General features: G+C 35.3%; 1 protein-coding gene across 9 annotated transcripts in view; it reads right to left on the bottom strand.

The window, feature by feature from the left end:
• LOC119640266 (rho GTPase-activating protein gacF) overlaps positions 1 to 14617 on the bottom strand; it is a 461105-nt gene that overhangs the window by 317238 nt on the left and 129250 nt on the right. For 8 of the 9 annotated variants that reach the window (XM_038038162.1, XM_038038163.1, XM_038038167.1 and 5 more), the window contains one exon: positions 8540 to 8585. The exons of the other annotated variant lie outside the window; for it this stretch is intronic. In XM_038038162.1, the coding sequence (XP_037894090.1) occupies positions 8540 to 8585 (46 nt within the window). The remainder of the gene's footprint in view (positions 1 to 8539; positions 8586 to 14617) is intronic. 9 annotated transcript variants of the gene reach the window in all.

Below are 14617 nucleotides of genomic sequence, written 5' to 3'. Positions count from 1 at the left end.
GTATAAGCCACAAATTTTATTGGCTTGTTCCCTCTTAACATCAAAAAAAAAAAAAGATAAAAAGCACTAGTCATATTTATAGATAACAAAAAATGCTCTAAGCTTGCTAATAACATCTCCCGTAACTACCCACTTTCAGATGCAATAAGCCCTCTGGCAAACACACCCTAATTGGCACTAAACTAACTTTTGAAGATCAACAATCTACCCCAAAATTGAGAAAAAATAAGTGAAAACTCTTTTACATCTTAACTGCAAGATCATGAGTAAATCGATGGTGATTGATCAAAAGTGTATTGATCAAAAGTGTATGTTTTTCTCTTTTGCGATCTCCAGGGAAAAGTTCTATGGTATTTATCAAATCTAATAATGCCTTTAAAGTTGGCATTAAAAATTATGATATATGAGTATTTTTAAAAATAATATAAAAAGTATTTATTACAATATAGAGAGATGAAAAAAAGATATTTCGAATGTTTTATTCCCCGGTACGCCGTATTAAACATGATTTGCCATGGGCTAACTCCTTTCGTAATCTCAAAACCTGGGGAAATATAAGGCCATTTAAACATTGCATGGCAACGTTCCAGATGAGGCATCATAGCCAAATGTCGACCTTCTCGAGAGCAAAGACCTGCGATACCTTCAGCGGCGCCGTTAGGATTCATAGGATACACATCTGTAGGCTTCGCATTGTCATCTACAAAGTGCAAAGTTACACACTGTTTTTCTTTAAATTTCAGGTGTACGGAAAGAAAAACGGCCCTCACCAAGTGCAACCCAGCACCCGAGTACTGAACCATTCAATTTGCTTAACATCATGGCTTTGCTACTCGCAATGCATAAAGTTGCCCAGCGGCATTCAAACCATTCCGATTTATTGTGCAATAAAGCAACGTCAGGCACATCTACTATTTGTTTAACAGTACTTTCATCAAACGAACCAACCCAACCGATTAAACTCATTAATTGATACCCATTGCAAATCCCTAATGAAAAAGTATCCTTGCGTTTGCTTGAAAGTTTGAAATTGCGGAGCTAGCGTCTCGCTGAGCATTATGTTTGCAGCCCATCCTTTAGCGGATCCTAAAGTATCAGCTTGGCTAAAACCACGAGGGAATATCACTGCACGATAGTGATCCAAACTAGTTTTAACTGAAGGGAACGTGTTAGTGAAAAATACGCACTCTTTTTCTACAAAACTTACCTTCAAGCAAATCACACATAGTAACATCGTGTACTTCAAAATTCGCCTTTAATAAGCTAGCCATCATTTCCCGATGGCTACTAACACTTTCTTCCCGTAATACTGCCAAACAGATCCTACGAGTGGCGCGTTTTAGTATCAATTCTAGATTGAGATGTACGTCACAATGGTTAGGCCGTGTGCGATAATCCAAAGTGTTGAATTCTTCTATGGCATAATCCGCGTTTGTTTGCAACTTCTCCAATTCAAAACTAATACGCTCCCAGTGTTTGAAAAGTGTTTACACGTTACTGTGAAGTAGAGTTCTTCCTTTGGCTGAAAAGCTTATCGTCGAATCTAGCCCGTATCCTTTAGCACAACCTATCACATAGTTAGGAACAGAAGCCGCGCTAAGACATATCAAAAATCTGCACTAGAGAAAATTCGTTAAAGTTTTTTATAACTAATTAAGTGTTTTGTGTGTAGGGAGAACGCCGGTTTTTGGCGAATTTCGAGGTGATGCACCGGGACCACGACGGGTATTGTCTGTGAAAATGGTTATAACACGATTTTGACGTGAGATTTACTAGCAATAACTTCCCATTTTTGGTTTTGTGTTCGTAGTTAGCGGCTTAGTAAGATTTATATGTGCACGTTTGCTAATATTATTTAATATTAATATTTATTTTATATGTTTGGTGTTTATTTCGCAATAAATTGTAACTTAGCAAAGACATTTTTAGTGAAGAAACGGACCATAAAAATGTGACTTATCTTGGTAGGCCATCTTCATTTCAGTAAAATTTTAGCCTTCTATCTCTTATAGTTTGAGAGTAATAAGAAAACAGCATACATTTTTGTTTAGAAAAACGAAATTCCGTTAAGTTTACGCTTCACTGCCGGCTTACGCACTGACCAACTTGGCGCATTTTCAATACAAATCTGCTTGCAAAGACTTCGAATGTTTCTACCAAATTGTCTTTGGCTTCATTTTTGTGACCAGCAAATTGCCAACAACACACAAAACACAGGAGGTGAAAAGCATGTATAATATAGAAAAAGTTATTATAACTCCCATCATGATTACTTGTCTTGCCAAAGTGACGTTATAAATAAATCACGAAAGTATCAACAGAAAATTGTAAAACAGCTGAGCCCACCATTTGTTGTAACACATCTCGGATGGATGAATTTCCCGCCCTAAGCTGAGGAATGCTGAAACTCCATAATAATAATGATAATTATAATACCAACACGAGTAAAACAATAATAAGAAAAAAATATTTATGGTAATTTTTTTAGCTATTACTAAATTATAGCTGAATTTTTTAATTTTGGAATGCGCAAAGTAGTTCGTGGCTATACTTTTAGATATGCATAGATATGGATTGGTCATAAAGCAGAACAAATTGTTCGAAACAAAAAATAATAAAACAAACGTAAATTAGGTATAAGGAAGCCTCTTGGAAACATAACTAAAGCGGACTTGGATGTTTAAATTATACTTTACATAAAAACAACTACAATATCTTATTATGTGAAACATATACACCTTTGTGACAAATTTTATTTTTTTGTCTTATGCAAATAAAATGTACGATTCAGACGTTCTTAATGGATTATGAGTCTTCCGCGGATTCATTTTTTAATTGCTTGTAATTGTGATTATCGTAATGTGTAATCATTAACTTTTTTCAGATTGAAAAGTTAAAACTATGATGGACGGCATACGAAGGGCGATTTAGCGGTCTACGGATATAAGCAAGTGATCAAAAAATCTTGATCCAACTTCCTCTGAAAAAGATAAGTCAAAATGGGCATGCAGCTCTGATGAGCATTATGTTGGGCGTTAAAGGTACACAGTAGAGCTATACAAAGATATGTGCCACAGATGCGTAACATATTAAAGGTGTCGAAACGATGTGGTCTAACCCGAAAGAATTGGTTTATATATATGTTTGAAGGCTCTCAAAATGAAGGAAGGTGATAAAGTATCAAATAATCTCAACTGATATTGTTTAGAAATTACCAGAAATCGGTATGGGAATAAATGATAGCTGAAGTTTTTGGAGGAAGGTGAGTGAAGATATGTCAAAATGCCATTACAAACGAAACAAAAAAAAAAAAAACAGCTCGCTTTCGTTAGATGAACGCGCCAAAAGGTTACACTCGAAAAGAGTAAAATGCCGCAACCAGTCACCCAAAAAATACCTGGGGAAGCTACTCATGTGGTCAGAAGAGATACTATGCCAATAATTGTCCATGGAAGTTTTACTAAAAAAGAAAAACATTCATTATTTACATTATTAGTAGCGGCAGAAGTTTTGTCCCATTCTTCACGTATTTTGACCAGGACCAACCTGCCATATTTAAGACGGGAGCCAGGAAAGTTTCATTCTGTAGACGAGAATCAAGTAAAGATTGAAATAGCGCGTGACACTGTTGCAAGTGAGCTGAAAATAATAATAGTAATAATCCCATAAGAAATGTGATTATCCGCCCACTCAAAAAAATTCTGTAAAAATCTTGAAGGAAAAAATTTTTCATATGTTTTCTTTTGAATCCGCTATATCTCTCTTTGATTTGTAAACAATTTCATATGTTTTCTTTTGAATTCGCTATACCTCTCTTTGATTTGTAAACAAATTTGCCATATGTGTAGACATTGGCCAACGTTGAGAATTTCAAAACAACAATTTATTTTAAATATTTAAATCCAATATTTTTCAGTCAATGCAAGCTTCTTAACATTAAATATAAAGATGCAGGCGAAATTATTAGTAACAAGGAGATTGAACTAAACATAGCAAAAAATTTGCAAAAATTACGTTTGACTCAATTCGTGGCGTAATTAATTCATAAAGTCTTCACCAGTTTTACAAAAGTACATAATTTCTACATTGAATTGAATTGGGCGAAATGCGTCCCCACTGACGCTGCTTCATCCTTTCCAATTGTCGGTTTTGTCGGTCAAGTCAACTGTGTCTAAACGTTTTTGTGCGAAGGGGAAGAAGAGGGAAAATGGCTGCCATATGAATTGACCGAAGATGCCATTTCGAACCAAGTCAGCATCACAGTTTAATTACTTGACAAGCAAAAAAAGTTCCGTATTGCGACTGGTAATCAAAAGTTCATCTACTACGGCGATCCTACGGCAGCCATCCACATCTACATCGAATCTAAATATTCATACCCACAAAGTTTTCCTGTGCCTGCCACGAGATCAGCAAGGTGTAATGTATTGCCAGGTGCTAAGACGGACTGAAGCTGAGACTGTAGATATCTGCTGACGTCAATTGAACAAACTGAACGAGGTATTGTTGCAAAAACCACCTGCAATAGCGCGAAATGATAACGCTCGGCTACACGTTTCAAGAGTTGTCAAGGATACACTTTTCACTTCGAATGGGAAATTTTGAGGTACCCAGTGGGTTCATCAAACATGGCGCCTTCTCACTAGCAGATTCAGGGATTCTCAACAAATTCAGGCTGGCACGCGGTTCCGAAATGCTGAAGAAATGCGAAAACGGGTCGATGATTGGATCGCTGCAACCCAATATCGTTTTTATGGGAAGCTATCTCCATGTTCCCGGTAAGATGGGAAAGAGTTGTGGGAAATGGTGGAAAATATTTTTATTAATATACATTTTACAAACTTATCTCAACAAATGCCTTTTTTAAGTAAGAAATGATCAAAACACATGCAAGCACGGAATATATAGATAATTCCCCTGCTATTTTCGTTTATCAAATTCGCTCCCACATTGCATTAAGAATAAACAACGTTTCCTTGCCTCTTCTTCTCATTTATAAAATATTGGCTCCCAAAGCCAGTCACAAAAAGAAATAATGTTTAACTTTACAATTTATGCAATTACAGTACCTTACTTGAAAGAAATAGTTCCAAATAAAAATCTGCCAATTACACAAACTTCGTTTGAATTAACTATAGAAAATAGCCCAAGAATTGTTAACAGTAAAAGGCTGTATACACTTCCAGGCTTTTGCTGCCGCTGTTACAAATAACAATGTTAGCTTTGTTAAACAGCACTCATGTGATTACTTGCTCTTTCAAGCTCGTTATCTTTGTAGGTAAAACTTCTCTTAAATCTTTCCTGCTATGACGTCACACTATAAAAAGCCAGGTACATACAATCGTGTATTTTTAAGAGCGTAAGCGCTAAGGTATTAACATACATTGTATTTGCGAAAGATGCGAAAGCACTTCATTATTTTGTAATAGTTGTATCATCCAGGAAAAATCTTCTAGAGGATATTTTTTGTGTGTATTTGGAGGTAATTCCTAATTTTCTCGTAAATTAGGATAACTTCGAAAAATTTTCACAATCTTCGTTAGGAAATAACGTGTTTAACTAAGTCAGTGCACGAGGTAAAGTATTTTATAAAAAGATCATTGTCGGTGGAGATTCTTCGTTCAAACTTCGACAAGATGAACTCGAGCTCTGCATGGCACGCCAATCCTTTTCCGGATGTGACTGTCGATTTGACTATCGATTAACGAACAGAAAGTGATGCGTGAAGAAGCGTTTCGCGGTGTTAACGACAATGCTTGCGTCCAGAAAAACGATCTTAGTATAATAACACAAACGGAAAACGGACATAGAGATGTTCTCCACGGCATACCTATGACGCAAATATTTTGAAAACAACGCTGTGATATGGGTTGTAGCGTATAAATGGTATATCAGCAGAAACTTAGAGAGTACTGGTATCAATATGGAATTGTGTAGCGGAATGTTATAGAAACAAACACAATTTAGATTTTATGAAACTTATTTGTAAGAGATTAGTTGTAAAATAAATCTAATTTGCAAAGCAAATTGCAGCGAGCACATATTGAAGTTTATGTTAAGTGCTTTATATAAAGCCAAATAAATCTTGACCCGACAGCATTGCATGTAGAGTATACTAATCCGAAAAATGAACCATTAAGGACGTGGCATTCGTCTTGGGTCCAATCTTGTATACTCAGAGCCATTCATTTTATCATGCTGTAATCGTCTATCTCCATTTTTAAGGTTAAAATTTTACACAACGTACGAGGCTCTTTTGTCTGAAACCTAACAGTAATGAGCAAAAAAGAAGAAATGGAATACTAAACCAACTAAGTTTTGGTGTTTTGTAATAATGAGTATGCGTGTTCAATGTTTCCCAATTATCTTCATGTGTTGAAGGCACAGAATAATTTTCAAGATTCTCTGTCGTAATAAGTAGAAAATTAAAAAAAGTAAGAAGTTGAACTATGTGAGGAAGCGGCCAATTTTTTTATTTTCGGACGTGGAATATAAAGTGCTCCTTTAAAAAAATTTAAAAAAGTTTCAGTTTTAATAACTAATGAGTAACAACCCACAAACTTTTCTTAGAGAGGCAATCGCGCCAAACTATGCGCAGAGACTTCCATGGCACCTGCGAAATTTGAATATTTTATTATGAGTTTTATGGGCATTTATATTGTAATTGTTTTGAGCACTGTATTGTATTTATACAAAAAAAAATATGAGTTTTGTATTTTGGGAAGTCACCGAGGTGCAATTAGCTTCCGTGCATTGAAATGTGTGCTATGAAATGTATTAAATATATATAGCAAGCAAAGATATATTACTTCTCCAATATAACTTTTTTAACTGCAAAAATTTTCACTGATACTTATCGAAATATTTGGTGACGATAACACTTGGAAACCTGCAATGTGAGCCGATACAAACGATAAAAGGAAGAAGAAGTGCATTTGCGAGCTCATTTCCGAGTTGCTTTGCCTATACAATTATGTACAGCGCATGTGCGCTGGAAAACGGAGGGACTGATTTATGGCTGACGATATCGAGTGGACACTCGACTCAGCCACCTTTTTGGGCAGTGTTTTTTTGTGAACTTGTATGCGCCGACTGTTGTGGTTGTACGTGTAGTGTCGTGGGGGTGAATAACACTATAAATGCAAATAAACAAAAACGGGATGCGAATATATAATCAGCAAAGCAATAATCCAAATAATTTATGTTTAATTTATGTACGCGTAGCCTAAAGTCAATAAGTGCAATTAAAAGTTTAAGTTAACTATTAGAAAAATACAAATCATATCACGATAGTAAGTTTGCATAATGTTCTCATTCCATATGGTCGTCCTTATATATGAAATAAAACCTTCAGAGCTCCAAATTGAACAATAATATAAGAGAAAATGAAGGATCCTTATCCATCGCTATTCTCTTCATTTTACAACTGTGTTGCACTTTATTATATTTAGGATATAAAGGGAGTCCCATTGTGTTTTTTTACTCGACAAAGTAGACGTTTGTTAAACCTAGTTCACTGTTCAAACACAAAATTTTTTTTTACTATTTTGTATTACTAGGGAATACATATTAAATTATAAAAGAAAAAAACAAGCAAAACATTATTGGAGCAGATAGTGCAGTGCAACTTCATAAACATAGCGTCATTAATATTGGGTTTTTTTCATATCAGGAAGGACGCCAACAAAAAAAATAATATATTATTAAAAATTAATATTTGAAGAGGTATCTTTTTCGCTTAATAACGTCATTTAATCGTTTTGACACATTTTGCATAATTTTTTTTGTGTGGGCAACAGGGATCTTACTCCATTCCTCCTATAATCTGTTTTTCAGATCTTGGACGGAAGGCATTAAGTATTTTCGCACATGGTTTAATAAGCGTCTGCTTTTTGTCGTTTACTTGTCGAGCACAATATTAATGAGACTCACTGTATGTGTTTTCTAAATTTATTTCTGATAACATTATTATTTTATGATATCAGAAACATTGTAGTTAATGGCTATTCTCACCATTTTGGAAATTCTGAATAATATTTTGCTCTATTTCCTTTTTGGACATGCGTTTCGGCCCAAATTCATCGTCGAATGAAGTTTCATACTGACAGAAATTGTATACATTGATTGTCGATATCTACAAATACGCTAGTCGGCGCGTCGAGTTCATTCGCCATCGACGGCTATAAACTGAACCCACATTTGTTATATTTTATTGTTATTGGAAATAGAAACATTAAACATAATTTTTCAACAATTCTTAAATGTTCTTTTTATCTCTGCTTATGTACCAATTTTTAAATAAGCGTAAACACAAATATTCCAATAAAGATCTACTTATGGCAAATGTGTTCGATTTTGCACAAAGAAACATTATTTTAAGAAAGCTTTGTCGATTCATTTAGGTTGTTCATCCATTATCTCCAGTGGTATACTCATTCAAAATATTTTAGGTACTTTCTTTATAAGAAAAGGAAGAACACAGCAAATGCACAGCAAATTTCATACCTATAATATATCTATGATTAGTTTGAACGCTTACCATCAGGAGGTAAAGAATCTTGGCATAGACCGCAACCTGGTGTAACCTAAAATAAACGAAGTTAATAGAAATTTAACGAATTAATAAAAATAAAGGAATTCGTCATACAAAAATATTAATAGCGAATTATTGATTAAAAATATTGCGATGTGGAATTAACGCAGCATTAAATGATGTAATTAGCGTGATTGCTTTTATATGTAAAGCAAAAACTTGTTATAATTTACACAGCTCTGAGCGTTTAAATTTTCTATAAATATATATAGAATTGATTAAACTGAAGCAAGTATATAGAGAATTGACTAAAATTTTCATAGATTTGCTTTCATAGCGAGAAAATTTTTACGGACCTTTTATGTTTCTCATGATGTATGTTATCAATAACAGTAGTAACTGTCAAACCGCAGCCATTTGACTGACGTTTTAAGAAAAAGTGCACGTCCTTAAGAACGGGTTCCACAAAGATCTGTCATAACGAAAAACACCTCCACTATGTACCAATTGTTGGTTTTGGTTTCGAAGGTTAGCGTGCTTCTCTCCCTGGGTGTTGGGATCTGTCTGCTGGTCACCATGTTGGGCAAGTCGCACAAGCTGCACGTGCAAGTGTGGCCATCCCCTTTATATTCTCGACAACTTCAAACTCTGGACCTGTGAATCCTATCATTCGTAGCAGGAAACGTTTGCTTGACAGCAGTATCGCGTCCACACTGGCGTCTGATACGTCTGAGAATAATATGAACAGTTGTATGATTACAAGAGTCCCATCCGTCAATTTGAAGCGTGTAAGTGTATTCAAATTGGCTTCATCTCAACTTAGAGCAATTTCGTCTTTTAAAGTGTTTGTTCCGACTGAAAATTTGGCTAAACAAACTGTTGTCGCCAGTCAAATCCTTAATTGAGGAGTTGATCCATCAGGCTCGTCCCCGTAGTACTAATTCGTTAGCTCTTTCACTCTCAAAAAACTAAATGATTCTTCAAGCCCAGTAACTTTCACTTGGCCTAAACTCAACTACTCCCTCTGCTTTCCTAAATTCAATGAGCACAGAGTTTTCCTGTTTGGCTTTCACCGAGACTTGATCGAAGCCTCATTGACATTCGTCGCGACTTTTTCACAATTCTTTTCAGGTTTGCAAAAATAGCCGATTTGATCGCACTGGTGGTTCAATTTGGCACAAGTCACTGGGCGTTATAGAGATAACTCTGGCTATATGATCCCCACTTTAACATCTGATAGAACTATTGTGTTTTTCTAATTGTAATGGCAGACTGGTAGATCTTTGCTTTGCCAACTTAGTGGAGATAGTTGTAAATTGCAATCTACCTCTTAGTTTACCTGAGGAACCGTGTCATCCAGGCAATGTGCCAAATCCAATTTCCTCCAATAAACGTTAAGATTTTAATGAAACTAATATTTTATTGCCTAAATCTTATCTTTCATACATTATGCTTGATTTCTGTGAAGGAAATATTGCAACCTCACTGTCTTCTTACTGTAAGATATTAAACCTAGCTATTTCTGAGTCTATTCCAATCAAACAATCTCGTGTTTTAGCTTAATTTTTTTTAACGAATTGTCACTTAGCATTTAGCTTTTGCAGTCAAACATTATATTTTTCCATTTCAGCATGGCTTTCGGAAAGGAAGATTTACTGCCACGAATCTCTTAGAGTTTACTTGTTATATTTTCAAGGCTTTTTCTACTGGCTCTCGCACGGATGTCGTATATTCTGATTTTAGTAAAGCGTTTGACTTAGTTAACCATAAATTATTGGTCTTCAGAGTCTATGCCGCTGTCTTCACTCTTCACTTAACCTCTATTTAACTTCATAATCTTGGATGAATTTTCAATAACTTCTCCTTCTCAAGGCAGCCACTTATGAACTTTTATTTATTCTGCACTTTGATGATCTCCCTTTGGTGATTAAATGCGTTGACGATGTTCAACAGTGTTCGTCCTTCTTCCTGGAACCATTATCACACCAGCTTCAAATTGCATTGTTTAATTTTATGAAATCAAATTTTAAAAAATGCAAGAAACTTCCTCTATCATTCAATACTGAATATTTCATCGATTCATACAACTTGGAAAACGTACATTCTTCCATTGATTTAGGGATTCTATTCGACCAAAGATTATCTTTTAATTTTGACCGCGCTTGATTTCATTAAGTGTTATGTAGATTCAATTGAATCAGTTCAAAAGCAAAATCCTGCTGTTTGCCATTAGGAATTTCATTTGGAACCGGCGTGACTCTTTGCTTCCTTATGGAAATAGGTAGATTTATTGTTGGTGTTTCCTGCTTAATTAAGTTAATTAATGACACCATTGATTCGCCCGCAGTATTTTGTGAGATAAACTTTAATGTCCCTAACCGTTTCTTTAGGCACTTTATTTTCATTATACTAAGCCAATGTAAACATAATTAGGAGCTGTTTACGTTTAATAGCTATCGCTTAATATCATTATCGGATTCTCTAAAGTCTATCAAAAAAGCCTTGCTTAATACGCGCAATTTGTCTATGTCGTATTTAAAGTGACTTGCAACCGTAACACCTCATTACGATTCGAAAATTCACTGCTATGTTACTGTTATCGATTGCGAAGCTTTTGCATGTTTGCAATGGTTTAGGAGTTCGTTTACTTCTGTACCGGTTGTGGGTGTGCTAGCTGCGTGCATGCTTATTTTTTTCTCTTTTCTTTATACATTTTTTTATTTTTACATGCATGGTCATTTAATTGTCTGTAGTTATTTTTTTCCTTTTCCTTACATCTCCTTATATACCTTATATTACTTTGAATTTGATTGTTAATTTATTGAAATTTATTTGTAAGTAAATAATTTTCTTCTTCCAAAAAAAAGAGGCGACATGAATTGACTGAAAATGCTATTTTTTCCTCTCGTTGTAAGAGTTGTCCACGATACGCTGTTGCAGCTCGAATGGGAAGTTCTGACACACCCAGCGCACTTACCAGATGTGTTACCCGCTGATTTGCACATTTTCAGATTGGTGCAGTAGGGCTTGGCTGGCACGCGGGCCCGAAAAGAAAAAAGGAATGCGAAAATTAGTTGGTGGATGGATCGCTGCCAAACCAATATAAGTTCTTCCGCCATGATACCGCTATATTGTCAGAATATGGTAAAATGTAGCAGAAAACAAGCAAAACCGTTTTTAATAATATATATTGTACCACTTTTCCACAACAAATGCTTTTTCCTAGTGCAAAAAATTATCAACATTTTTGCAAGCACCTGTTAAGATGGAACATTTCGCCGGTAACATTTGCTTAACAAATTCAGCATGTCGCAATACCGAATCCGTCATGCAAACCACCGCTATGAGAAAGGGAAAGAGAGAGTAAAAAAAACTGAAACTGAAATTTGTACAACAAGTACGCATGAGCGTACGCACTATGAATATGCATGTACGATAGTGTAATGCATTGAAAAGTTTTGGGCGTGAGTGCATACGCTCTACGATAGAAATATTTGTGTGCGATTGTACGCACCTTTGCTTAACCAATTGGGTTTTTCTGTGCTTGGACGTTTACTTTTGGTAACTTCATTTGAACATTTTTCTCAGATTTCCTTTTTTTAGAAACTCATTTTTTATTGCGGGTTTTCTATATACATGTCTACATATTGCCTCTGGTCATCATTATCCTACTTTATTTATAATACCTACTTTATACAAAATTTATGGTAGATAAATATATTAAATAAAATCGTAAGACTATTTCTAAGTTAATTAATGCTTAATTAAAAAAACATAGTTATACCAGTAATCCTTAATGTCACATCCAATCTTTTTCAGAATAGCCCATCCGCAAAGAACTCATCACTATAATAAAAGCCGCAGTAGCGATATTGTAGTCAATTGACAAAGGACAGTCTTAACCCCAACTCGTCTAAGTCAGGCATAGATCAGGGAATAAATATACGATTATAATAATTTTGATTTCGATGAAAGTGTATAATATCTCATTTATGGGAAGATTCCCTATGAATCTTTCCCAAATGTGATCAATTTGGAGTTGTAGAATATTTCCTAAACTGTTCGGCTTCAGAACGACAAGTCAATTTGCTTCTTTAGAGATCGGCATGAAGCAATCCCTATCTATGGTATTATGCGGGTGGAACGCCTTTTATTATACTAGCGGATTGATACGCTTCTTGAATTGCTTTTAGACAATTGACTTTATTCAATTCTTACCTGACTATTTATACACAAATTATTACACTAAATTATGCTAACATCATCGAAATAATAATAGTTTTAAATGGAGCGGTGAAGTGCGACACCATTTTTATTTTTGTTTTAGCAAATGAATTATGCTGAATTTGCATAATTCTGTCGCACTTCAAAGTGGATACATATAACGGTAGGCGATCACACTACACGATATTCAGGAAACTTTACGGACTCAGGCAAAGTGTCAGAAGTTAAGGCACTTCCGTCATAGTTCAGTTTTTGTAAAAAACGTGGCGGCCGCGTCCTAAGACTGTATGAACAAAGTGAAAGAACACCAACGCATGCGGTATTGTTAATGTAGTGAGGACTATTTGCAGCACACGCCGCACTCAAATTTGACAATTCGCCTTTTACTGGATATCGCGTTGCCTCACTCGTCATTATGTACACAAAAGAGACTTCGGTGCATTAGATTATCAGATGATAAAGTTCTTCCAAGTAATACATTCCCAACTCTCTACAATAATGAATAAATTGGCCTGTATAGATGTCACTACAGATGCCATGAATCTTATAACGCAAACATACAGGGACAAAGTTTTGTATAGCTTTAGCCGTGGACTCAGAGGAAGCCTTCTACGTTTACTAGGAAACCGCAAACCTGCCACAAACATTTCAGTTGTGTTTTAAGCTGAAGAACCAGGACTACAGGTCTCACCACGTATGCTCACATAATCCAATTAGAAACCAATCGCCCCGCCATTGAGAAGTCATAGACTGAATGTATAAACAGAGTATTGACCTTTTATTTTTACAGCGAATCCTGTGTCGGATATAACCATAACAGTGATGAGCAATTTTTTACCAATAGTTAAAGCTCACGCCGGCAATATTTGCAAAAACTGAGCAATTTCATTACTGTAAGCAAACACGATCACAATGTAGAACTTAACTTGTGGAAAGAATCACAATGTAGATCTTAATTTGTGGAAGCAATCACAATATAGAACTTAATTTGGAAAGAATAACAATGTAGAACTTACTTTGTGGAAAGAATCACAATGTAGAATTTAAGGTTTTATGCTTTTCTTTTCTCCATCTAATCAAAGTGACAAAGCGTATTCCCAATAGATATCGTTTTTATATGTTTTCTTTTTAAGGGTTCGAGAATTCGTAGAATTCCATCAGGTTGGTGTGTCGAAAAGCTCCTTTAAACGTTCCCTTATTAATTGATTGTTATTGTTATTATTTGTAACTAAAAGATACCCAACCCTTTGAGACAACGTTTAGAGGAGTATTTTCAACATGCTTTGACCTATACGAACGGCATAGATGTGAATTCGGTATTAAAAGGTTTTCCCGAATGCTTTCAAGCAGACATATGCTTACACCTCAATCGTAAACTATTAACAACATGTCCGACGTTTTCAGAAGCTAGTCCAGGGTGGTAAATTTATTACTATGTAATGCTCAGAATTAATTAAATTGAAGGTTTGGCTTGCTAGACATATATATGTCATAGCCATACAACGCTTGCCATACATTCTGGAAATGCGCATAAAAGTCCAAAACATCGGCTAGGAGCCACAGGCAAGATTTCGAATTACTGTCGAAGTTTTGTCAGATAAAGACAGCGTAAATACGCGTGTACTGGCAGCGGTGAAAGTTGGTTTGAAATAGTCAGCGTCTTTAACTGCTTCGTTGTAAAGTCTGCGTGTATTAATGGATAATTTGTGTTTACCATTTGACCGTCGTAAAGGGGTTGTCACCTATAACATAGCGGGACATAGCCAAACTTCTCATCTCTATAATTCTTCTCGTTGGGTGGAAATTTTAATAACCAACATAAAAAAAAGAATTATAAAAAGAGCAAAAGTCCGAAGTCCG

The sequence above is a fragment of the Glossina fuscipes genome, unplaced genomic scaffold, assembly GCF_014805625.2.
Source record: "Glossina fuscipes isolate IAEA_lab_2018 unplaced genomic scaffold, Yale_Gfus_2 116, whole genome shotgun sequence".
Lineage (NCBI taxonomy): Eukaryota > Metazoa > Arthropoda > Insecta > Diptera > Glossinidae > Glossina > Glossina fuscipes.
The sequence above is the reverse complement of the archived record's forward strand: the minus strand, read 5'-3'. Positions and strand labels throughout refer to the sequence as shown.